At 32.0% G+C, this 27,328-nt stretch overlaps 2 protein-coding genes across 2 annotated transcripts in view; one reads left to right on the top strand and one right to left on the bottom strand.

Annotated features, from left to right (window-relative positions):
• The window catches only part of LOC129229275 (WW domain-containing oxidoreductase-like), a 42,691-nt gene extending 39,636 nt beyond the window's left edge, over positions 1 to 3,055 (bottom strand). Inside the window, exon 1 of the mRNA XM_054863547.1 lies at positions 2,955 to 3,055. The gene's annotated coding sequence lies outside the window, so the exon portion shown is untranslated. The remainder of the gene's footprint in view (positions 1 to 2,954) is intronic.
• A 529-nt stretch (positions 3,056 to 3,584) lies between these two features.
• The window catches only part of LOC129229274 (retinoblastoma-like protein 1), a 59,416-nt gene continuing 35,672 nt past the window's right edge, over positions 3,585 to 27,328 (top strand). Inside the window, exons 1-9 of the mRNA XM_054863546.1 lie at positions 3,585 to 3,797; positions 5,759 to 5,895; positions 7,917 to 8,117; positions 15,038 to 15,102; positions 17,700 to 17,825; positions 19,742 to 19,902; positions 21,771 to 21,835; positions 22,232 to 22,430; positions 23,856 to 24,025. Of these exons, the coding sequence (XP_054719521.1) occupies positions 3,660 to 3,797; positions 5,759 to 5,895; positions 7,917 to 8,117; positions 15,038 to 15,102; positions 17,700 to 17,825; positions 19,742 to 19,902; positions 21,771 to 21,835; positions 22,232 to 22,430; positions 23,856 to 24,025 (1,262 nt within the window). The 5' untranslated portion in view covers positions 3,585 to 3,659. The remainder of the gene's footprint in view (positions 3,798 to 5,758; positions 5,896 to 7,916; positions 8,118 to 15,037; positions 15,103 to 17,699; positions 17,826 to 19,741; positions 19,903 to 21,770; positions 21,836 to 22,231; positions 22,431 to 23,855; positions 24,026 to 27,328) is intronic.

Raw genomic sequence — 27,328 nt, 5'->3', positions numbered from 1 at the left:
TAAATTAAAATAATGTTAATAAATAAATAAATTACTGAAATAATAAGTAAAACGAGTCGAATTAGGGTAGCAAATAATAAAAACACTTCAAAACATTCTAAATAACCGAAATATTTTCAGGATGCAAAAAGATTGAATTCTCAAACAAGACACGCAATTTTCGTCGATGGACGTTGGCATGTATCCAAAACATACGTTTATGGAGGCAATTGCAGCGGATGAAGGTCGATTGAGAAAAGAAAGAGAGAACCAAAAACGCTAGAAAAATCAGAATCATTTCAGATTTAAAATATGAAATTTCTGCAGAAGCTGCAGATTTTCTACAAATATTTTCCAGCACAAGATAGAACTTTGCACAAATTCTGCAGATTTCTCTAAGCTCAAAGTAAATCTTAAGTTCTTGAAGATGACTTATAGAATTCAACATTTTTTGCGAGTTTTCCGCCGAATTGTTGTAATTTCCTAGACTTTTAGATTTTCTTCTAATTTAAAGAAATCTACAGAATTTGTGCAAAATTTTATCTTGAGTTGGAAGATAATTGCAGAAAAACTGCAGTTATTTACTGCAGAAGTTTCACCGAAATCTGTAGAATTTCTGCAGAAAATTTGTCTGAGTTTTTCTCTCATATTTGAGCAGAATTGTTCTGCAGCTCAGGCATCTGTTCTGCGACGTACGTCGCAAATTTAGTAGTATTCTGCTTTGGGGCCAGCCGAGGACTGCAGTTTCGTGCTTATTGGTTTCGCACTCTTGGCTTCCTTAAGAGGTTTTCCATCTCCAGCTCAGTCACTTTCCTATGCCGGGCTGATGAGTGCTAATAAGCACGAAACTGCAGTCCTCGGCTGGAAATGACTGAGCTGGCGGTGTATTTCATGTATTTCTGCTTTAGCCCTGGCTAATAGGCAGTAATTTACTGAATAAACAAGCATTATATTTATCTGGCCATAGTAATTAGTTATGTTAGTTATTTATCAGTTATTTATCGCTTGCAGGAGCATCACAAGAGTGCCTTTTTTTTCTTTCATTTGCAAAATTAGCAGATTTTGAACAAGTTGATCCCTCTAATTTAACTTTCAAAATGGTTCCAAACATTATCGTATTTATACATGGAAATATACTGCGTTATTTTGATTTGAGATTTGCTCTTTCAATTAACAATTTGTGAAAGATCCGTTTTTGTTTATCAGAATTTTGTGAAAGGTCCGTTTTGGTTGATCGGAATTTTGTGAAAGGTCCATTTTGGTTGATCGGATTTTTGTGAAAGGTCCGTTAACGGACGCAAATTTCTTCTGGCCAGACCCCTGAACATTATGCAAAATAAAGTGCACAATAAAGCAGAAATGAGCTTGAACATGTAAACTTGGTTTCAATTCAACGTAACTAGTTTGCCAATGGGTAAAAATATCTTTTTTTTTTATTACAGTCAACTCTCCATATTTCAAAGTTCCTAAGAAGTGGCTGAAATCCTTCGAGTTGTTGGTAGGTTCCAGACATAGGAAGTTCACACAATTTTCTCAAGGGTATGAGATTCAATGAAAACTTAGAGACAAAAAAATATTCTAGTTATTATGAGTTGGTTGGCTGTAAATGTAAAATGTCACTGGGGCTTTTAATATTTATCTGCCCCATGCCCCTAAAAGTCGAGTATTGAGCCTTATGGGATGGGGAGGGGCATTTGATTCCCACTGGAAAATTATAGAATGATGGGCTTGTTTTAGATACTGACGTTTTCATGGGCAGTCATGAGTGTAGTTTTAGAGAGGGGCTAAGGAAGTAATTATGCTTTAGACATTAGATTACCAAAAAAAAAAAAAACGTCTTACTTCTTACAAAATAATAAAAGAAAGTTAGATTCGTGAAAATTTTCAGTTCTGGTGTTTAGACGAGTTTAACTATTTAAGGAGTTTTATACTTTCGTATTCTTTTGAAGTAACAGTTTTTTTTAATTGGCAGATCTAATGTTTAGAATAGGGGCAGGCAACCCATCTATCCTGATTGACCAGCCAATCTCAAGCTTGTTTTGAGTCGATTGCAACAATATTCTGGAATTTTTTTTTTTGTCAAGGTGAATGATCGACAAAGTGCCACAACATCTAATATTCAAAAAATACATATATACTTTCGATTTCTGCTTTTGAAAAATGTCCACAAAAGTTATTACTGATTTGCAGATCAAACTTGGTTTGAATGTAGTACCAAATTTTTAAGTAGGAAAAAACTATTTTGAATAACATTTTACCAATGGCCCAGAGAGGGGAAGACCCCCCCCCCCCTGGTTGTTCGCCAAACTTGGAAAGTATATCGGTACAGAATTTAGGTTGGCGATCGCTGATTTATTAGAGGGGATACAACGTTGGAATTTTACGAAAATTACAAATACATTTTTGTAGAGACAATGAATTCATAAAGTGTAGTTATTTTCCTCCATTAAAATATTTCAAGAAAACCATCAATACACGAATTTTAAGCTCCAGCTAAAAATCCAATTTGGAGAATGATGAAGTACCATAATATAGGCTCAATGGACTATACGTAAAACTTTTGCTCAGTTTTCAGTAATGCTATTTTAAAGTAATATATTTGTTGTTGCAATATATGTTAGCTAGTTGTCTCCAAATTCACACTTGCTTTGAGTAAGCTGTGTGTAAAGTAACAACGTCTAAAAAGCACAAATTCGCAAATTCTCGGCGTTTCAGGGAACACCTTTTTCAATAAGCTCACTACGTTTTGGATTGAAAAAGGCGTTCCCTCAAACGCCGAAACATTTATGTCAGCAGTAATCTACAAATTTGTGCTTTTTTAGACGTTGTTACTTTACTGTTCAGCACAAAGGTATTTATGTATCTTAAGCTGTGTGTGTTTCTGAAAATTTTCGTTCATTACTCTTGAATTGCAAAATTTTCTTTTACACATGCCTCGTTATTTGTACTTTCAAAAAACTTTTAAAAGTACTCACAGAGGTTGTACTCATCGATTTGCATTATAGATCGACTGTTTTACCGCATCAAGTTCAAGTTGTATATTATTTGTTTACATTTTTATGCAAATCATGTGCCTAAGTACGGCTGCAGTTTGAATATAAAAGTAACAACTTCCTTTTTATTCCAAATCAGGTTATTATTTTTCATTTTATTTTCTTTCATTCACAACTACACACATTTAGTAGTAGCAATCATATGGCATTTTTACAAGAATTAGTTTTTTTATGAGTTTTTTTTTCATCGTTGCAAGGCTCTTATCAATTTAATTGACCTGTTTATAATTTTGATGAACTTGACTTTAATGGCAACAAGAAAGCATGTTAAATTCCCGCGCTTCCTGATCTACAATCTTGTATCAAAGCGCCTTTGAGAAAAACAGTATATAGTCCTTATTGAAAAATTCACAATCAACAGAGCTCATTCTATAAAAGTAGTTTCAAATTGTCTCCGAATTTTATTTGAAAAAACATATAAGTCAAAAAAGGACTACTTGATTGTTCTTTGGACGTATATCAGTAAAAAAAAACATTAAAATTTTGTGCTGCGGACGTACACATTCCTATCCCCGGTCAGCTGATAAATAAATATTTTCCCGCCAATCGTCTGCCCGTGGCCGAAGCTTTAGGGTGTCAAGAGGGGTTAATGATTGAAAATAGTATTTCGGCAATAATATTTATAAAATGGGCGCTACAACTCCAAACGAACAAGAAATACGCGAAAGATTTCAAGAATTGTGTGCGGACTTAAATATGGACGGAAGTGCTACTGACGAAGCGTGGCAATCTTTCCTTAGGATCAGCAATACATATACTCTTGAGGTAAATAATTAGATCTTTAATTTTTTGCTCGATCGACCGAAACTTATTCAATGTTATTATTTTTCTTCGATGTATGAAATATTCTTTAGGAACGAACTCAATTTTAGAGTAGTTGCAAAATTTGATTGAATAACTACACATTAAAATTATCTTCATATGTGTTTTGGACAAGACTAGGATCATTTATTTATGTCATTTGTTCTCTGATTTTACAAAACAATTTAATATTTGTTCTTGAATTTTTGGCAGGTTAATAATGCATGACTTTTTCAGCTAATACCGCAATTTGTATGATCATTAATTAGTGCTTAGATAAATATACCTTGGGTTTTTTTACTTTAAACTAGTTTCAACCTTGTACGCGTAATTAAACGAAGTTTGTGGGAAACCTTTGCAAGTATCAACTTGTTAGAGCTGATAAGCTTACAAAATTCTAGACACATGCAATGTTTACATGCCTAGAAGAAGAGGGTGACAGGTGAAGGCAATCGATGTATGAATAAAAGACCCTGGCCCAAATTGTCAAGAAAATATGCTTTGTTTACATTGTTTTTTAATTTTACTTATATTTTAGCAGAAAGCATTTTCGATCATTTTTAAATTCGTCAGGTTTTTTGTCTACCGGTCTGTCTTTTGTGACGATTACTAACACTACAATTCAACAGCTGCTCTCTCATCCCCTCTCTCTCTCTTCAGATATTTGAATTTGTTATTTTCTGTGTTAAGTTAGAAGTTTACTTAATTTCCCTAATGAGAAAATTTAGAAAACTATTTTTAAAAATGGTTATATATATTAAAAGCCTGCTTGCTGGGGTTATTGAAATTTGACCCATATCTCCCTTCTTATTAAGCATGAATACAGTGGGGTGCCCATGGGGGGAGGGGGGTAAACAATCCTGAGAAATAATTATGTGGTATTTGTCTTCACTTTGAGAGGAAGCTTATTTGCCTCCCCCATCGCACCCCACCCCCAAGTGCTATTGATTTCTTATAATTTCTGTCTTTTTTTTTTTGAAATAGACCTTTAAGCTTGAAAACAATTACTGCTCATAAAATTTTAGTTTTTGGAAAAGTACATCGCAGTGCTGTTCCACTTTTATGAAACTAATTTAGAACTCTGCTTGCCCAAATTCAAACTTTAAAAAAAATGGCTACAATATAGTTATTTCGTATGGATAGATTGCATAGAGGCAGATCTCAAGACATCCAAGTTTAACCACTAGCCAGAGGTGCCCACCTTGAGTGCAGACTGGCATTGAAATTTTTAGGGAAAGGGTAATTTGATGGGTATTTTTCTCATTTTTTTTTCTTTTTACGGGGGGGGGGGGGGAGGGTGCATACATGCTCTTAGGGGGAAATGGGCACCCCTGCATAGCAGCATACTAGGTGTGGAAATGTTACTCTCACTCATGAAATTTTACAGCCTTTGACTAGGGACCTTGGGACTCAAAGGGAAAATGATAATCTCAAACTCCTTTACACCAAAATCGTTCCTACTTCACATCCTGGTGGTTTGTTCGGTGGCATAAAAGAACTATGTGTGCAGTTTTGTGTGCTCTTGCCAATTGTTGAACTTAAAAAAATAAATAAAGATTTTATTTAAAAAAAACACGAAACCTAAAAAAAAAAAGTCTAGTTATTGAACTAAAATGAACTATTCAACATGCTTAGTTTATTTTCCTTTGACAATCTTAGTTGTAAAGGATAAAAGTTCAAAATCCTGGACATGAACCTGAATCAGATAAAAAATTTATGTGACATCCTGAAAACAATAGTTTGATTTCAAAATGTTATAATTTTTAATCATTTTCTGTAACTTTAAAGAAAGTCTGCTTTCTTTCTTAATAATTCGTAAAAACATGTTTCATTGATAATATTATTCAAAGGAAAAACTCCTTAAAGATATTCATTTAATGTATACTTGGAGTTTACTTAAACAATGTTAAAATTCTTTGTTTTAGGGTGAAAGCTTACATTGGTTGGCGTGTGCCTTATATGTTGCTTGTCGAACGTGTGCTGTGCCTACTGTAATCAAGGGCAGTTTTGTTGAAGGCAATTGTGTCTCTTTAACTAGGCTGCTCAGATCCTGCAAATTGAGGTTTGTATAATTTTTTGTTAAATAAATGAAATTAAGATGAGAGAAAGATTGGAAAGCTTCAAAAAAAAAACTTAGCTTATGGGTTTAGTTTTTGTAGCTTTTTAGTTAAAACATAGTGAAAATTAGAAGTATTTTCAAGAATTATTTTTAACAACTTTTAAAGCTATGAATTTTGGGGTTTACAGGTGTTAAAATATATTTTAAATGCCTAGAATATGAAATAAAGCCCAGTGGCTCAGTGTTAGCACTTCGCTCTTCCACGCCACAAGTCCAGGTTCTATTTCTGGGTTGGACATGGTAACTCGGCCGTCCATTCCTTCAGTGGGTGAATAAAATGAGAGCCAAGCATGCTTAGGAACTAAACCCTGGGGGTTCCGCATTCAGCTGGTCACCTAATCTGAACGTCTGCCTAATATGAAATGCTTCATCTTTAGTCCAAAACTTCTCTTAAATTTTTTTTGTAGCCTTTTAGTGAACCTAAAATGTGCATCTAACAATTATACCATTAGCATTTCCATTGTAAATCATTGACTTAATAATAGTCTGTTAATAACAGCACACCAACTCGGCCAAATTGTTTCAGATACAGATTAACTCTTAGAAAATTTTACTGTGTAGAATCATTGGCTACTCTTTCCCAAACCATTATATTTCCAAAGATTTGATATCTTGATTGATATTTCACTCTTTTTTTTCTCATGATTGCAAATAACATTGCTTTAGACATTTTTTTTTTTAATATCCACCAATGAAACAACACTTCATTGAAAAACTTTAACATTATCAGAATAGTAATAAACTAAAGTAAATAATAAAATGGCTGTAAACACAAGTTGACCTATGGCAAGGATGACTATAATATGTCTAAGTGCAAACTGACTCGTGTGCAGAGATTTATGATGGGACTTATATAATATATAAATGTTAGCTAAAGATACCAATTTTTACTATACATACTTAATCTCTTTTATTCTAAACCAAGCAATTTGTTGAATCAACATAATGTTTAGGATTATTTATAGCACATCATCTTAAAAATTGAAAGCAGTCAAAACTCTGGTGTAAGAAATCAAAATTTATAAAACTAAAGATCCATTGTTAAAGTAATTTTTTTGCCAATATTTATTGTTTTAGCTTTTGGACAGAAATTTAGATTTTAGACAACTATGAAAAACCATGTTGAACGAGAGATTTGACATGTTTAGTAAAAACTGGATTAAACCGAACTGTCAAAAACTATCCAACCGTGGTTTTTCAGTTTTTTGTTATTCTCTTAGTCCTCCAGGTGATGGATAGTCAGAAGTTTATTATATTGGTTTTCCTATTTCAACCTTTTCATTGTGAAAACAGCTTAGTACGTATAAGATCTGCATGGTGTTAGAAATTTGAATTTATATTTAAGCATGAAGTAGAAATGAAAAATCTGGGTGCCACTTTGAATGAATCAAATAAATTTCTCAGAGTATAAGAAAATCTTTAGTAAATAGAAATGCTTCTTATTGTCTGTAGCATATTTTTAAAAATATAAAATATGCAGAAGAAAAGGATATTTTACATGTTACAAATACATAATTGACAATTTTAATATTTTTACGAATTTATTCTTCATATCAGTTAAATGTCTCAATTACAATAACTTGGGTAAGACAAGCTTTGATGATTTAGGGTGTCGAATTCAGCACCTGTGTTTGTAAATCTAGGAGTTGAATCTAAATTTTCGAGTGATTAACGACCACTTATTTTTTAACATGGTGGTGTTTTAAAAAGAGTAATGAGTAGTTCTTTTTATTATTTTGGAATTAATTTAGCTGTGTTTAGAATAAAGAAGTCCAGAAAAAGTTATGGATCAATTCATATTTCATTAATTAAATCTGATCTGAAATTTCTCCCTAAATTTAAAGTTGTGTTGAGGTGTCTTAAATTTTCAGGTAGACCATTTAAATTTGTGACTTAACTTTTTGTTTACATTTTCAATTATGGTTGGCATGTTTTACATAGTTAAAATATTTTTCTCTTTGCAGCTTAGTACATTTTTTTAGCAAAATGAAAAAATGGGCCGACATGGCCAATCTACCTAAAGATATGAGAGATAAAGTTGACAGACTGGAAAGAAGCTTTAATGTCTCCACGGTCATTTTCAAAAAGTTTGAACCCATATATCGTGATATTTTCAAGGATCCCTTTAAAGATCCGCCTCGTCCTGTGAGAAGTAGGAAGCAAAGGTAATATTTAATGTGCTATATGTTTCTGATTTAATGTAAAACTGTAAGATCTCATTATAGGGGCTGTCCAAAAATGACGTCATGCTTTAAGGAAGGGGGTTCATTAAATTGAGTTTTTGACAAAGGAGGTGGGGTTAACAAGGATTGGGACGTCGTACATTTTCTTTTGCTAAATGGAACATATGAATCTAGCTGCAAACTGGGCCTGAGCATGAAGGAACTTTGAATCCTTAAGCATTTTATGAAAGCTTAAATTAGTTTGAAGTTTGTTAGTATAGTAACATAGCTACTTTAATTTGGTCTATTTTATTCTTTACCTTTGCGTACATAGATTTCAATAGTTTATTTCTTAAGTTGATTTTAGCTATTCGGCCTAATCAGCCAAGAAATAGGATTTAACATTCATAGTCTCAGATTTCAATGAAACATTGTGTGTGTTCCTCTTATGTATTTAAGAAACATGAGGATTTTTGATGAACCTGAAATGGTTTAGTGTTTTAACCCAGGGGTGTACACAGAAATGTTGGGGCCCGTCACAAATGACTTTTACGGGACCCCTCCATATCTTTCACTCGTATGACCCTTCCAATTCCAAGGCATGTTTTTAAGTACAGCAGACTCCCGATTATCCGCGAGCGGTTTATCCGTGGGGCGGATTATCCGCGAATCAATCAACAATCACGAACATGTATTTTCGCAGTAAAAAAGCGAATACCAGTGGCTCTTTTTTTCTATTTTGAAAAATTGTAAATTTACACTCTGTTGTTTTTGCTTGATTGATTGATTTAATTTAATTTTATTATTATTATTATTATTTTTGTGCGTTCTTCATCGTACATACACTTGTTTGTTAAGTTCGGTTGTGCAAAAATACAAAACAATTGTACTGTACTCTATATATATTTTCACTGTTTGCAGAAAGTGTTATGCATCAATATAGTTAAAAATTTGAGATAGGACAATTTTTACCTGATTTGTCCCCCATTTTAGTCTTTTTGCGGTTATCCGCGATTTTTATTATCCGCGGCACTTGTGCCACCCAATTCCGCATCGGGAGTTTACTGTAATTACCATTTCAAAATGAAAAAAGAACAGGCACAAGGTACAGATATAGCAAAGAAATTTATTGCACGAAATCTACCTCCCTTGCGCTATTTTTTGAAGTTGTTTCTGTGATTTTTCAAGCGGTTGTCATAGTGTGGTGCAAGTTTTTATGTACTAAAGTTGTAGAAAGTTGCACCTGTGTACTTAACCATGGTGTAAAATGTTCTCTGAGCTTCTCATTGGTGTTGTGCCAGCGACCCCCCAAGGAAAGTTTCTACTAGCAAGTTCGGGGAAAATTGAAGGATGTTCAAAAACGTCCTCCCAAAGCCCTGTAAGAGGCTTCATAGTACCAAACAAAACCTGTACTGTGTATAATAAATGCTTTGAAAATCCTAGAGCAATGTCAAAAAACAGCGTAAGGGTGATAGATTTTTGTCCAATAAATTTCTTTGCTCTATCTGTACGTGTTCTTTTTATATTTCAAAACCGGTCTTACTTTAAGCAGGTGCCTCGTATTTCAACCCTCTCAACATATTGGGCCCACTTCAGGCGCGGGCCAACAGCAGGGATGTGCCAGCTGCGCCAATCGCTGATCCTGCACCAAACTGCTCCAAAAGACCGCCAAATGGACTTTTGTATTTAATATTGCAGTTCCTTCAGCATATTTGGCAGTTTTTGCAGATTATTATCAAGTGTTTTGCCTTTGGAGCTTGTTTTTAGAATTTTTTGACTTAGTTCCGATTTTTTTGCACATTTCAAAATCCGATTGCATCTGCTTTTTAAAAACTTGACTGTTTTAATATATTATGTGATCCTGTTCCTTTAACTTCAAAAATTTTGTACTGACCATTATTTTCAACTATTCTTATCTTTAGTTTTCAAAAGAAGGGGACTTCTTTAAGTTCTCTAAGTTCGTCTTCTTGCCACGCCCTCTCGAAAATGTCAATCCAGTTGCAATCAAATTGGTTTAAGCGAATGCCATTTGTAAAAATTAATATTCTTCACCAGTTTTTTAACTTGGGTTTCTTGAGATTTTAGAACAGGTAATCGATCTCTAATTTTGGTTGGAGACATTTAAGATGGCAAAAATCGGGCAATAGGGAAGTTGCAACCTATTAAATGTTCATATTTTGAGTATTGGCTATTGTTAATTGACCCTCAAAACAAAAAAATTCGCTATCGCCGTATTTTAAAACACCGTGATTGATTTTTAATGAATTTTTAAAAATCCACACGCAAAAGTGCGCTCTTCTGAAACGTCACGAGCTTACGTCACAGGGCACTAATGGGAAGCCTTCCGCCGAAGATCCCTTGTTTTTGTACGGACATTTTGAGCGCGTTGATATTTTTATTTTTTAGAAATTCAATAATCCTTTTGAACACACTATGGAGGCCGGATTCGTTAAAGCACAATCTAAATAATCTTCCTCAAGTAACATGAATGATGATATTCGAATATTTCCGAGAGGATGAGAGATTTAATGTTCCAGAAACGCGAGAAGATAAGCCTTTTACGTTTCGTCTTCGAAGCCAACTACATGCCCTTCGGCTTCTCCCGTATCGGAAGTGCGCATGACGTCACTTCCTATGCCATTTGACGTCACAAGCGCTTGAACTTTATCAATTAATTTTTTTAAAAAACTACTTATCGTATCGCAAAAAAATTTTCACCAATGATGTTCATACATGTTACTCTATCATATAAAAATAAAATTGAAATTTCAAAAACTTCCCTATTCTAACCTGTCTCAAAACGTTTTTTTTTTCGTGTAATTTCATTTTTAATTTTGTGATTAAATATCAAGCAGTTAAAAATGAAAGGTTATAATGTTTCCTTTGCTTGATCATCAGATTTGTTAATCAAGTAGTTCAGTATATAACATATATGCCTATATGTATATAAAGTCAAATATAAGTAAATAACTTACACATACCAAAGATTAATAGCTCTTTAAAAATTCACTTGTAACTTGCTGAGTTAAAGTTTTTTAATTTAATCATTCTTTTTTGCTTTTATTTTAGCCCTTATGAATATGTTTATGACTTTTATGAAAAAATAATTGTGTATCATTTTTTTTACATGTATATATGAACTAAATAAATGCAGACAAATTTTAAAAATAAGGATCAAAGCGCTATAACTTAAATGTACACTAAAACAGCGATTTATTGAGCAAAGTAAATGTGTGAATTAAATTTAAACCAGAAGAAGTGTAAGAAAAAAGTAGAGCAGGGAGAGGGCTTGTCTTTTGTGAAAAAAATAAAATTATAAATGTAATTAAGAGAGATTCAATTAATAGTTAAATTTATGGTGTTTTTGCATCCCTTTTCTCTTTTTCTATCATTTTATCTTGTCACACATGTTTCTGTATTTGAAATATACATAGTTGCTCCAAAATGATGCAAAATTAAAATTTTTGGTGCTGCATGCTGCTCCAAATTTGTAATTTTGCTGCTCCAGGCTTCTCCAAATTTACAATTTTACTACTCCAGGCTGCTCCAAGTTCACCATTTTCATGCTCTCAAGATTGCTCCAAAAACGAGTTTCGATCGGCACATCACTGCACTGTTTCAACCTGTTGAAGTTTTTTGAAGTGTCAATGTTTTTCAAGATCACATGAGAGATCTGCAGTTTGTTTTACTATGGGAAAGTAATTGTAGAAGATTCATTGATTGCAAACCAGCATATAGTTTTTACAATCGTAATTCTATGTTTTGTTTGAATTTGTTCTTTTTAAAATTTATTTTTTATCAACTTTTCGTATTTTACCCATTAATATACATTCTTATTATTAGTAATTTACCTATTTTTCATGGAAATTACGTAATTTAAAAGGGTTAAGCACTTACTTGTTTTTTATTCATCATATGTTTTTAAATTAAAATAAAAAATGTGCTGTAGAAAAATTTCAGGGGAATGAAGAAACAAAAACAATTAACGCTATCTACTGGAGTTTAGGGTTGATCCACTGGTGTTTGGGTTAAAATTTCAACTAACTATCAAACTATCACCAAACATGCGATTGCTTCGTTCAAATGTAGAACCAATTTTCATACCTTGACGAGCGACTTTCTAGTTAAGTTTTATTAAGTAAAACCATATTTAAGCATGGCCATATTGAAAAAAAAAATGCTCTTCAGATAATTGCTTTTTGTCTTTGAGATAGATGTAAACTCTTTTGCATTCTGCCATTTTTTCTTATCTTGTTAATTGATATTGTTAGCACCTACATTTTCTCATGGGAATTATAAAAGTATGAAAGGATAATGTAATTAGGAAGTAAATTACTGTTCATCTATCTTAAAATTTAAATTTAAATCTTTTAAATAGAGTATAATTGAACACATGCTTCACAAAAAAAAAATTAACAGCTGTGTTTCAAATTTTGATCTTTCTGCAGGCCATAGAGTTCTTAATTCTTTTAAATTATAGAAAAAAATTTATTGTATTGGGAAAACTTAGAGTTGCGTTCAACTTTTTTTTTTAATTTTCCCATTCAGCAAATAAATAAATACTTGGCAGTTACTTTACATTTTATTATTTCAAAACATTTTTTTTACTGATAATATAGAGCACTGAAGACTAAAATAATGCTTTTATTTTGTTTCAATACTAAAACCTCTTTCACATTAAGCAGTTTCACAAGTTTGCACTTGTCTTTCACTGATGCTTCTGAGTCGTGTGGTTAATGGAGGATAATTTATTGTGCATGGAAAAACATGAGCTTGAAAACTTTTGTGCACATGTTTCGATCTCTTTTAATGATTTTGTAGAATGTAACCATATTTTTTTTCTTCATTTTATATTTGATATAATACTTATTTTTGGAGGGACATTAGAAGTCCTCTCAATCTATGCCTCACATTCTTATGTCTCGGTAGTTTCCTTTTAATTTGTAGAAATTGAAAAGGGAATCTAATACAATGATTAAAAAATCCATGAATTGAATGTACCGAAGTCCTGAGACTTCCTGCTTGTTTGGGAAGTTTCAATCTATTTGTAAAAATACTTACTTTTTTTCTTTTTTTTTTTTTTTTTTTTTTTTTTTTTTTTTTTTTTTTTTTTAGAGAGAGAGAGAGATTTCCTATATTTTTGTAAAAATTCCTATATTTTTTCAAAATATTAATATAATTTCCTATGTTTTTTTTTTTTTTCAAATGTCACCTCTATGCCTATAATTGGTTAATTTTGTACATTGATTTCATCTATAGAATATATAACATATTATGCAATATTATGATCATTGCTAATCTTGATCATTTCAAAAGTATATCAATGCTGCAAGCATTTTTCAAGAAAAATAATAAATAAAAGGAAGCTCTTCATTTAAAGGTTGTTTAATGGTTGTTTGGGATGTTTTGAGACTTGGGGAAAATGTCCTTTAACCAATGTTCTGTTGCATCATTGGAATTTTTTTACTATAATAGAAACACAGGCTAGAAAAATCTTTATAATTTAACTTGCTCTACTGACATGTTTGTCTAAAAAATACATGCCCGAATAAAAATTTCACATGCTCGGTGTTTTTATTGTATAATAACAAAAATATTTGAAAATATCATAGCATTAATCAGACAAAAAATGTAACCTGAAACAAGAATTATTTCAATGTAAAACAGAAATAGAAGTTTAAATAAATGGTACATAATAAGCCACCATTAAAATTACCAATACTCAATCAAAAAGTTATAATAATTACACGGCCAGCCGGGCATGTAAGGGTAAAAGATTCATGCCCAATCAGAATTTTTACATGCGCCGGGCATGTTGGGTAATATAATATTTCAAATTGCTCAAATCCAGTTGGAACATTTTTATATAGTTTAAAAACCGCTTCAAGCTGTGTTTTATTATATAATTATACATGCGTATAAATGCTGGCATATTTCATGTTTTATTCTTAACATTCTTTTTATGCTTATTTTCTGCTTTAAATTTGATAAAAGATCCACACATTGCCCCCCCCCCCCCTCTTCCCAGTCTTATATTGTTTTAGTAGAAATTTTTCCCAGGGAGAAATTCATCTTCAAAACTGAAATGTTTCTTTTTTCTTTAAATTGATTTTTATAAAATACAGTCAAACCTTGATATCTCGAAACCCTCGATGTCTCGAAAAAAAAATTTCCCCAGCATTTTCTATAAAAACCCCTATGTATTTTCCATAGTTATCTCGAAATTTATTTTTCGAAACCCTTGATATGTCGAAATTTTCGCACAGAAGTAAGTTTCAATTGTCGTTTTGCTTTGGCAATTTTTGCAGTAAAACCAGTTCCAGAGACAATTGCTTAACGTTTTTCATCCCTTTTCTTCGAAATATTGTGAATAGGGGATTGGGGTAAGATAATAGGGGAGTGTTGGCATGAAAGGGGTGCAGCGTTTTCCCCAGAGTTTAGAATCTTTGTGCATTTCTCTCGAACATGTCATCCACTTTGAGGAAAGGGGTTTGATTTTTCGTCCGTCAGTCTTCAAGCGAAAACAGAAAATGCGTTCCTCATTTTCATCATTCAACTTCTTTAACTTCTACAAAATGGCTGCTGAGAACTTTTTGAATGTGATGTTACTGGGTAAAGATAAAATTAGAATTTTTAAATTTTTAGGCGAAGAAACCAAGTTGAAATTGTTGTTCATTTCAAAATCTTATCCTGTGCACTTTCGACAATTAGAAATATGAAATATATAAATGCATATAGCGTACGTGTGTGTAAATGTGAGAGTTACTAGTGTAATTTTTTAAAAACCTTGATAACTTGAAAACTCGATATCTCGAAATTTTTCCTCGTCCCGAGAGATTTGAGATATCGAGGTTGTACTGTATAAGATTTTTGAATTCTATTTACTGACTAAATGAATTTATGAATTTTGTGTGTTTTTTCAGACGACTGCCTTGTACCTCCTCAGAAGTGTTTTCCTTTTGTTGGACATTATTTATCAGAGTTAAAGGTATGAAAAAATTATCAGAATTAAGTTCATTCAAGACTTTTAGGTTTAAGCAGCATATTTTCATTACTATTAATTGAATTATATCTTTATCTTTGTTATGTCAAGTTGTTTTGGATACCTTAAAAACAAAGTTTATTAGTTTGAAAAGCGATAGCTTTGTGCAAGGTAAATTAGATAAAAATAAAACAACGTTTAATAGCACAAAAAGGATAAAACGTTTTTAAAAACGCAGACATGTTTCGGAGGCAATAGCCTCCTTCCTCAGTGCGAAATGAACAAATGGATGAATCAAGGTCAAGGGAGAGTTTAAATGCGTAACCGGAAATTTCGTTTGAAAGAACATGAAAACCACGTTAAAAAACAGGGACTGAACAAATCTTCAATTGCTAAACATTGTTGGGACACAGAGCACAATTTGTCTTTTCGGAGGCCAAGATCATTTGCAGACCTACAACAGTAGGTGAATTAGATTTTCTGGAATCCTTTTACATTCATAAAAACTTAATTAATTTTTGCAATGCGTCTTTTGCTGTTCTGCATTTTTCTCCAATCTTATTCAATCTTACATGTTAGAATATGTCATATTTTGCCTCAGCACTCGCTGATAGCCGATTAGTCAATGTTTTTCCGGTTACGCACTTAAACTCTCCCTTGACCTTGATTCATCCATTTCTTCATTTCGCACTGAGGAAGGAGGCTATTGCCTCCGAAACATGTGTGCGATTTTAAAAACGTTTTATCCTTTTTGTGCTTTTTAACGTTGTTCCATTTTTATCTAATGTTTATTAGTAACTTAATTGTAGTAATATAGTGAAACTCCAGTAACTTGATACGCAAATAATTTGGCTATCTTGCAAAATCAACATTTATTTTTGCAATGATTGGCCCAATAGTAATTTTGATGGGGAAAAAACCTTTGAACTTTACAACATTTAAAGCAACCCCTATAAATTGACCACCATTTGTTGTTCTAGACCTTTTTTTTCTTCTGATGTTCTTTCACACATTTTGGAGGATTTCACATTTAGTTTTATTTTTCTGGAAAACTTTTATAGAGAATTTCACCTTGTTCTCCTTGAGAAGTAATCTTCCACACCCTGCATTGTTGGTGGGTCATTTCACTGAATTTCACACAGGTATGTAAAATACCTAACATGCCTTTTTTTGCCATATTTTTTTTTAACTATCTGTTTGATTTTCACATTTTTTTATTTTGTGTTTGTCCTACCGACACAAACTCAAATTAAAATAATTTGAAAATCAAATGGTAAATTAAAGAGTTATGGCAAAAAAAGTGTCGCGTTATGAACTCTTCATTTGTCCGAAATTCAGTGAAATGATCCACCAGCAATGCAGGGGCGTCGACGAAATGAATGCCAAGTATGCTTGGGAAGAAAACCCCGGGAATTCTGATTTGGCTGACCATGTAACTGGTGCGTTTGCCTTGCCCATTGAAATGACAAAGCAAGCCCCAACTCCATTGGCTATTGCGCAGCTATGATGACTTTAATTTTTTTTTAAATACTAGGGGGCTCTGCCCCCTCCTCACTAATGCTCACCAGCCGCCGAATGTTGCTTTGCAATCTTATTTAATTCGCAAAGATTTAAATCGTCAATTAGAAAGAAACAGATTAAAAACGCATTATGAGCTCCCTTTGAATCAAAAAACACCTCTTCTCCAGGTTTTAAAATAACTTGTACCAACTTGCAGGGCTGTAAGGGAAAAACTGCAGTTTTGTATGTTTGAAAAGTCGCTTTCATATTCGTGGTCTCTAATAATATATTTTGCTCTTTAGCTCAGGGCTTGAATTGAGCCTAAGATTTTCCGATAAAATTGAAACCCTTAAAGTTTGTGAATAAGAAAGAAGAAACATGCCAATCGAAAAGATGTAACTATGGCATCGCCAAATAAAACATCAATAATTTTAATTAAGAGAATGATGATGAAGATTAGATTATTCTAAATTAGATCTACTTTTAACGACTTGTAACTTTTCTGCCTTTGGAGATAGAAGTTTAGTTTTTCGACCATAGATCGAGTTAGATCTGGAGTACAAAAAGCCGCTCTTTTCAGTGGTGCCGAAAAGAAAACTGTCTGACAATTCCTTCAGTTTTTACTAACCAATTTAATGAAGAAAGTAGTGCCTAAATTTTAGTTAAGCCTAAAAAAGTTCGAACTAAAAATGCGAATAACTTCCGCCGTATTTAAATTAGAGCGTTGAAGCAAATTGCGTAGAACGTAGAAAATTCTACCCTTTCTAACGATATATAATATTAATATGTGCAGGTAATTTTTCACCCCTTTAATAGGCAATTTATGCAAAATTTAAGCTTAAAAAATTAATTACAAAAAAAACAATTCGAAATTTTAAAAAATCTCAACATGTTTTCGTGTATCAAGCTTTCACTGTGATACATAAGTTTTGTTCAGCAGAATTGTTGTTAGTAACATGTAAAGGTGAATCATTTTTCAGTTATTTTCAAATTTTTGTCTTAAGCAGGTGTTGATTATTTGGTATTTTTGTTCTGTTGTATATTCATATATGCTTTCGATATTAATGTTAAAATTCTAATCATGTTTGTACCTCATTTTTCAGGTAACTTTCCTGCAATATCAGAAGACCTTGTTAATTCTTTTCATTTATTATTATGTTGTGTTGACTTCATGTACAGCAACGCCTTATTAGCTGAGAGGAAGGATCTACTCAATCCTGATTTCATTGGTAAGCATACAGTTGAGTCCAATATTTAGGTCTATGAGTGATTTTCTCTTTATTTTAACTGTTGCTTGTGACTTTTTAGAAATTTACATTTTTTTCCTTCTCTTTTTTCCCCCTTTATTATAAAGTAATGTTTTCATGCATTAAGTTTAGGATAACCAGCACATTTAGTTCAAATTCAAAGGAAAAAAGACAGCCAATTTTATTTTTAAATTCCTTGGAAACTGTGACTATTGCCCCTTCTTTTTAAGATCTCGACACCAGGGGTGTTTCCCATTGGGTATACTTCATGTTTGCCAAATACTCTCAAACATTTTTTAGACACTATGTATATAATTGCATACACATATTGTACAAAATGGATTACTGTAAGTATACCCTCGGTAAAACTGATGGGAACATCACTACTCGACACACACAAATAAAATGATTATAATTCACAACATTTATATATTTATTCTAAGGTTTGAAATAATAACATTTAAATTCAGTGCTAAAATAAAACTCACAGCAGCTAATGCGTGGAATGTCAGATGTAATTAATTCTAAATCCTAGTTTTTCATTGTGAATGTTAAAGGTAGTACCTGGACGACCGAGCCTCGCTCGGCTTTAAAAGAATTATTTTTTGTCAATTGTGTTTTTTTAAGGTTCAATACTTTTCCAAATATACTTGAAAAAACGAAATATTAAGCATTCGACCTTCTTATAACACTAAAGTATCAAACAAAGTAGATTCTGAATGTAATTAAATCAGCATTTTGCTTTAAACTATCTGTTACATTTGTTTCCACTATACAATTTTCTTGTCAATAATTAAAATATTTTGACTAGCCAGTTTTGCTATGGTGAAAACGGTTTTTAACTGAATACTTCCTTTCATACTATGATGCGTTTCACGATTATATCCCAATCGAGATTTTCTTTTTGCATAAGTACTACTTTTCGTGTAGTTGACTACTTTACACCAGAAAATGCTACATATAGCATGACATCCATCAAAACTGATGATCCACAAACCATTCCAACAAATGATAACAACTGTCTTATCAAAACATGAACAGTCTCAAGACATACGTTTCTTCGAAATAAAATTTAGATGTGTGATTTAAAAACATGTTAAACTATTTGAAGTGTAAAAAGAAAAAAAGAAAATAAAATAGGACGGTCAAACAATAGTTTCACTTAAAAAAGAAAAAGCCTTACATCGACTTACATAAATAATGCTTTTGGATTTGTTTTCAGCCAAGTGTGTTTGAAATTAGCCAAAGTGGCCAATATCAGCCAAACCCTAAGCAAGTATAAGAGAAGAGACAAATTTTCATTGTTATGGTTGCAAATCGTCTGCCTGATGCGTCAACTCACAGTTTACTTCAAGGCTTAACTCAATTTGACTTTATATTAAAAAACTTTTTTGTAAAAAATCGCATTTTTACAGAAAAGACACTGATGTAGATGAACTTAGAATGCAAAACTACAATTAAATCCAAAATTTCATCCAAATCGTTAGAGCCGTTTCTGAGATAAGAAATATATATATATATATACCCACAAGAATTGCTTGTTTAAAGATATAAGATGTATTAGAGATTCGGTCATTCAATTTAAATCTTCTGTATTGGTTTGTCTCTGAAAGTTGTAAAAAAATTGTGGGGTGGAATGAAATTAATTTTGCATAGTAATTAATACAGTCGAACCTCATTAACACAAAACCACTTAGCATAAAATTTCGCTTAACATAAGATACAAATTTGGTCCTGTCCTGCGAGTTAACTCACTTTATAATTTATCAGACAAGATGAAATCTGGTTAACATGAAAAAGTTATTGTGGTCTTGTGCATTTCAAATTAACGAGGTTTGACAGCAATGGCAAATGCAATGCTATTTCCAATGACATATTTCATTTTTTTTTTAATTTAGGACTCCCTCCAAATTTTGGGACAAAGGATTTTTTAGTTCCATTTGAACCCCCATGTCTTATCGAATTGCTCTGCAATAAACACCAAGGTATTCCTGCTGAAGCAAAAGGTATCAAAGAACATTGGTGGAAGCCTTACATTAAAAAATTGATGGAAAAAAAGGTATGCCATTTAATTAGTTACATGTTACTGGTGTTATTTTGATTGTAAAAGTTGTTTGCCCCCCCCCCCCTTTCTTTCTGTCTCCTTCCCGATCTTTTTTGCACAGTATTCTTCTGGCTCGTTGAAAAATACTAGTTACCAGCATTAAATGCTAGACTAAGTGATAACTCTGCATACTATGTCATGATCAACAAAAATGCTTAAGAGGATAATCATCAAGAATGAAGCCATGAGGAATTTTTAAAATGTTCTGAGATACCAAAAGAATAGACTGACGTAGTTATCTCACCGGTAAAACTAGGGCATTTTTTTTTTCCATTTCCTTACCCCAATAAGTTTGCTTTATAAGCTTTATTTCCGCCAAAACAATTTCCAATGTCTTGCAATTTTTAGTCATTGTATGCTTTTTAAATATCAAAGAAATTAATTTAAAATGAAAGACTAAATGAGCCAGCAAATGTAGGTGCAACAAAAGTCATTGTTGATCATCTGATTGTTGGTACTGCTTAAAGTGATTGATAATGCGGGAGTGCTTACCAGTGTTAGAAATAAGCATTTAAATTTAGGCATTTAGAATAAGTTTTCTAGGCATCAAAATGTATAATCTTGGTGCTATTTGTAACAGCACGCAATTTATATATATATATATATATTGTTATATAGAAACATCTTTATTAAACAAATGTTTTTTTTTTTTTTTTTTTTTTGCCAGTAGCATAAATATACATATAAATTATTTTTTTATCTAAAATGTACAGAAAAAATTATTTTTTACAAAGATATTGATTGTATTTTGAAATTGCTTTTGCAAATTCATTCGTCACTTCAGTTGCAGGTCTCGATAATGAAAAAATGCAATCCAAAACTCAAGGTATCACAAACTTGACAACTAGAAATAGAAGTCTAATCATCAAATCGGAATTATTGGTTGGGGGTGATTTTAAAAGAATTTCTATCTTATTTTGGGTGGGTGCATTATTGCTATTGGGCACCACTGGTTTTTAAAACTTTTACACATCTTTGAATGCACTAGTCTGGTTGGATTACTATTGTGCAACAGCGAAAATAAATGATACTGATTCTTGACTGGTCCATTTTTCTTCTGCAGATTATATATTGGAGAAGCCAGGTCTTTGTTTGCACAAAAGGAAGCAAAATTTTATTCGGCAACTCATCTGCATGTTATATTGTTAATGCTTTTGGGTCTCTAGCGACTTTCAAGGGTCCACAAAAAATACTCTTTAAATAGAATGTTTCTAAGGCTAGAGTGGAGGTTCTGGGACCGTGAAAAGTCGTCTTTAAATAGAGAGTTGTTAAATAGAGCGTCATTAAACAGAGAACCAACTATATTATTTCACTAGAATTGTTTTTTACCAAAAAAGCATAGATGAATACTGAATTTTTCTGTCTGATCTTCAATTATTAAATTTAAATTCCTCATTTTACGCACATTGATCGCCTAGAAAGAGTCCTCTTAGTTCTGAGAACTAAGAGCTAAAAAATTCTAGCAGGAAGAAGGGTGGCCTATAAAAGGTTTCTTGAGGAAGCCAAGGTACACCCTGGACTGTTAAAGCTACTGAAGACGGCAGGACATTTCATAAACTTTCAGTTTAAAACATTAAACAACTTTCTATGTAGAAAATCCTTGTGAAAAATGTATTCTGTGGTTATGTACTTAATAAACATCGAACATTAAAACACCTCATTGTAAATTTAAATGACTATTATGTTAAAATTGTGTTTGCATTTTATGTAATGAAATTTTTTATTTGAGTAAATAATGAAATCAAAAACCATTCAATCATATGGGATATCAATCACACATGTTTTCAAGTGATTAACATGTGGATTTTGTTTTGATTTTTCAGCTTCTCAAAGGGAAAATAGAATCGCTCATGGGCTTACTAGATACTCAAAATTTTGAACTCAATAGGTGAGTATTATGTATGGTAATTTTACCTCAGTTTTATTTTGTTTCCCTAGTGCTTTAACTTCAAAACGCTTATTCCTATGGTATATTTTGTAAACCTTTGTTTATTTCATGCACTTTTTTTTTAATTTTGCTTTATATTTAGCAGCTATTTCAACCCCATGCATGTATTATTTCTCTCAATCTTTAAATTTCTCGGAGAAGTGCTAGCAAAGCTTTACCTGGATTTTCTAATAAGCTTTAATTCTCAGAGGATAAATCTAATTATGCTGAATTACTAATACATTTAAGTGGGAAAAAGACTAAAACATAACCTAATAATCCTTTATCACCTTCTTATGCGGGAAAGTATTTAAATATTAGATGTGCGTTGAATGTTTATTTATTTATCTTTTTCAGCAAAGCTATAAATAAAGAATATGAAGAGCACGTTCTTAATGTTGGTGATTTTGATGAACGTATTTTTCTTGGAGATAATGCGAATGAAGAGATTGGAACACCTGCAAAGCAGAATTATTTACAATCTAGGTTATCGGAGCTTGCCAATAAAATGGCAAATCCGGAAGCAAGAGGAAATTTGCACCAACACATGCAAGAGGTTTGTTTTTTTTATGATGAATAAATGAAAAAGAAAACTTATGAAGAAGCTGAACCATGAATTGTCCTTAAAATTGCTTTTTTATTAAAAAATGTGAGCTTTAAGGTGCCTAACAAGCAGGGTTGCTATTTTGTCCACTTTTTTGTGAAAGGTCCGGGACACCGGAAGAAACTAGACGAAATGAAAAATAATCTGACTATACATACATACATTTATTGGTTATGGTGTAATAATATAAGTATGTTATACTAATACATTTTCTATTATGAATTAATCATTTAATTAAAATAGAATCATTAGCTTTAGAATTTCATACATCTAAAAAAAAATAATTACACATTGGTGCAGCTAATTTAACAATGAATAATCTATTGGGCATGATTACATTATATACAATAGTAGATTACTATACTTATAGTAGATATACTATTCTATACAATAGTAGAAAATAAACTCAATGGGAAAGTCAAATGAAATGCTTGGAGACATACATACAAAACCAAGTTTTTTATAGACTAAAAATATTTTATAACTGTTATATTTTTCGAGTTTTTATTGATGTGACCCCATAGTAAAATATTTATGTACTCAGCATAGTTTATGGAAATGTTAATGTTGTACACATTAAGAAACTACTCGAGTAGGGTTGTGGATACTCGGAACAATGTACCGGAAGAGGCTATAATAGGCAAGAGGATAGATAGCTTTAAAAGAGCCAATAATCTTCACTGGGACTAATTAATTGACTAGGAACAGCCTAGTCAGAGTGCTGATCATCACATTTGTATTTGTATTGCAAGAACAGATTTCACTTTATGCCAACATTTCTTTTATTAATATTAAGTAGTTTTGCTTTTTTTTAAATATGATTTTTAATGTTTTTAAACCCCAAGCTTTAAAAACTTTTTATTTCTACTTTTTAATTTTATAAATGCACCTATTATGGGCAATAAACCTCCATATCACAGATCTTAAAATTTACAGCTGATGTGCTTGTTTTATAAATGCTATTACATGCGCTATAATTTATTTTAACACTCATTTGATTTACTAACACATTTACATAAACTTCAACTAATCTTTTTTTTTTCACTTTAAAATATTTTACAATCAATTGTTTATATACAGCTGTTTTTACATTAAAATATTACTTAAATAAGAAAAATCTATACAATTATTTATTATTTTCAAACTTCAAATTTTTAACTCAACTTTCAGTTTACTGATGAAGTGGACAAAATGACATTTTGTCCGGGAACGTTTTTCCATGGTGGACAAAATGGGGCAACCCTGCTAACAAGGCTTTTATAAATGTTCAAGTGTGCACTTTATAATCTTTCTCACTTTTCTCCACATTGATTTTGAAATTAATGTATCATACTTGATTTAAAAAGAGTTATCTATTCTGAATTTTCCCCCCACTAGACAAGAACTTTGTTGCCTTCTACGCCTTTAACTGGACGGAAATACTTAAAAGACAAAGAATCTGCCTATGTTACTCCAGTTACAACAGCTACGCAGAGCGTGAGTCGATTACAAGCACTTTTAGCAGGAAGAAAGGCTGCTCCATCTGAAGGATTATTGAATATATTCAGGTACATTTTCGAAGTCAAATTTATGATAGTTTATTGGTTGTATGAAATTTATAACCTTAAATTATTAACATTTATAATCTTAAATCTATCCGAAAATAAGTTTTTTCTGAAATTTTTCTTAAATTATTTTTAAAAGAAATTTTAAAGAATAAAGATGCTATTTAAAGCATTTTGAAAACAGTTATTTTTCTTTGGAGCGCTATTTGTGCAGATTTGTGTTTATAAATGCAAGTGGACTAAAAATATTAAATATGCTTTTTGGTCTTTAAAAATTTTTTGCATGTTTTTAACTAGAGACGTACCGAGTACTCGGTAACTACTCGGTACTCAGCCTACTCGGCCAATATGCCAAGTACTCGGTACTCGGCCAAACTTTGATTAGATACTCGGCCAATACCGAGTAGTTGCAAAAAAATTGAATGTATTAAAATTTACAAAAAAGCTCAAGCATATATGATTTTCTGCAACCATTTACAATTCAAATTTAAATTTTGAGAATAATGAAGTTTGAAATACTTTAATGGAGTAAATCTTGGCTCGAATGTCTCGAAAGTTAATAAAACTTTTTTGTTAAAAATTGTGCAAATATGGAATTTTTGCTACAAACTAAAATTAGTTATAAGATATATAAAAATACCTTAGCTTTAAAAATAAAAGGAAATAAAACAACGTTAGAAGCACAGTGCAGGATCACTGCAGACACGTGTTTTGGCGTTACGAGGAATTTCTTTTTCAATGCACAAAATGTGAGCTCGTTGATTTAAAGGTATCCGGCAAAAGTCGAATTTTTTGTCGTATGCCTTTACATTCTTTAGTTCACATGTTATGCACTGAAAAGACGATCCCTGTAACACAGAAAAACGTGTCTGCAGTGTTCCTGCACATTTGTTTTTTTGCTTTTAAAAATTATTTATGTTTAGCGCACTAGACCTATAATGAATAAATTTGTATAATTTGTTTTAATTCCAACTTGAATAAGTCATACCTTTTATTTATTCATTTTTAGTTTAAAAAATATTATTTTTGCAAAATTTTGTAGTTAAATTTCAGCAGGAATTTAGTTAAAAAACTTATATGGACAAGGAGGTCTATACTACTATTTCAATAAGTTCAAAATTCATCGGTGTGTGTCGGTGGTCCTTCTTTCAACATAATTGGTACTGGGAAACTCGGCCGAGTAGTGAAAGGCCGATTTACTCGGCTACTCTGCCAAAGTGCTACTCGGTATGTCTCTATAACTGTTTGTATTATGTTTCAAAAATGTGCAAATTTGAGCAAAAATTATAACCAATACATTTATTTGCATCTTTGTACTGTTTTATTGTTATGTAAAATTGTCGGATATATTATTTTGCTAATTGTACTTTTGCCTAGATTTTCTAATACTTCTTTTTTATTATAAAATTAAATACCTGGAAATAACTTAAGTGTCTTTAAAATTTATCTTTTACATATAAATAAAGTTAGTTTTCTTTCTAAATTTGTTTTTAATGTAACCTAAATTAACACCTTTAAAAATTATAATTTTTAAACTGTTGTTTATCTGTCTTTTTTATCTCTTGTGCATTGCTTATAAGTAAGGTGAATCGCCAGTAGTTGACCATTTAGTGGAAATTTCTGCAAGTTCTATTTAATTTCACAAGAAAAAAAACTGGAAAAAAATTGGAAAATTTTCTATGTGTCTATAAAACTATTAGGACCTACGGCTACTAACCATTTTTTCTGATTTGCTTAATATTTTTCAAGTTATTTTAAATAGAACTCAAAAAAGGACTTTTCACCAGTAGTTGACTATTCACTTCCAGTAGTTGACCAATTTTAACACTATAAAATCTGAAATCTACACTATTAAAATCGGCTGGATGCATGCCTGTATGAACTTATATTCCCTTAAAGTAGCCCTTGATTGGTTTTGGGTGGATGACATCATCACAGATGTCACGTGACTTTGATGATGGTTAAAATGCGTGAAAACTTCCTGACATTTGGTGTGTAAACTAAGTCGCCAAAGAGTGGTGCCAACTTTATATTATATCTTCAATTTCTCGTCAAGCCTATTGACTACAAATGTATGAGATGCCGAAGACACCTCAGGTGGAGAATCTAGCCCCCCTAGACTGCTCGTAAAATGCTTAAATATTAAAACATTACTACTAAAAGTAATGCATTGATATTATGAGTGATCAGAGTAATCAGTAAACTCCCAATTATCTGCAGAATAGGGTGACATAGTAACCGCGTATAAGTGAATTTCGCAGATAATCCGCAAAATGAAGTAAAAGCAATAGCTAAAAAAAACCACTCGCACATACTTTTAAACTCTGGCAGCGATGACCTACTAGAATTTTAAAAAGTCACCAAATTTGGCAAAATTAAGCAATTTTGCACCTAAATAAGTTGCCAAAAATGATACCAACTTAGCGATATTTCTTTAATTTCTCTCAAAGTTCATAGCAGATATGACGTCACCATCATGTAAGTCACCGCAGGACCTGAACATTACCATCGACCCGAATCTAGTCAGCATAGCTGTCAGAATAGTGCCTAAATACTATAACATTACTGTGAAGTAACCCTTACATGAAGAATGTTTAATAGTTTATATGGGGTGTTCAAAAGTAACTTTCCATACAGTCCTGGCGGCCTATTTGCTGAACTAATTGATCCAAAATTTTAGATGTGGTTATTTGAAGGAATGCGTTTGAGATTGCTGATTTTAAACAACGTAGTGATCTTGTGGCTGCGGTTACAGTAGTAAAATCTCAATTCTCTTTCCTTACCCAAATTGATGAGCCAGAAATGGCATTGGATCGATTGACGTGTGACGAAAATTTAAGCACCGACTGAAGAAACACGCTTTCCACTCTGCATTTTAAAGAGTTTTCCTTAAGCTTTGCACATGGTGTTTAGTGGTTGGTGCTTCTGCTACTATCTTACCCTGTGAGTTATGCAAAATGCTTCTCTTTTATACTGTCACTAGGATAAACAATTTTAATCTTTGCAGTTTTTGTCACACCACTCGTTACAACCAATTTGAGGTTTTTCAATATGAGGATAGTTATGCGCAAAAAAATGTGGGGTTGCAATTTGAAATTTCCGAAACTTTACTATAACAGAATCTGTGTTAGTACTACATTGTTTAAAATTTTCGCAATTAGGAGATCATCTGTTCAAATAACCGTATCACACAAATTTTGGTTCTATTGGTTCAGCGGACAGATGGCTATTCAATTACTTGCAAAAATACTTTTTTTCTAAACAAAAGAAGCATTATATTTTATCTTAAGCTAAAAGATGTTTACA

This window comes from Uloborus diversus, chromosome 9 (genome assembly GCF_026930045.1).
Source record: "Uloborus diversus isolate 005 chromosome 9, Udiv.v.3.1, whole genome shotgun sequence".
In the NCBI taxonomy this organism is placed as follows: Eukaryota; Metazoa; Arthropoda; class Arachnida; order Araneae; family Uloboridae; genus Uloborus; species Uloborus diversus.
Note: the sequence above shows the minus strand (reverse complement) of the source record. Positions and strands in the feature narration are given on the sequence as shown.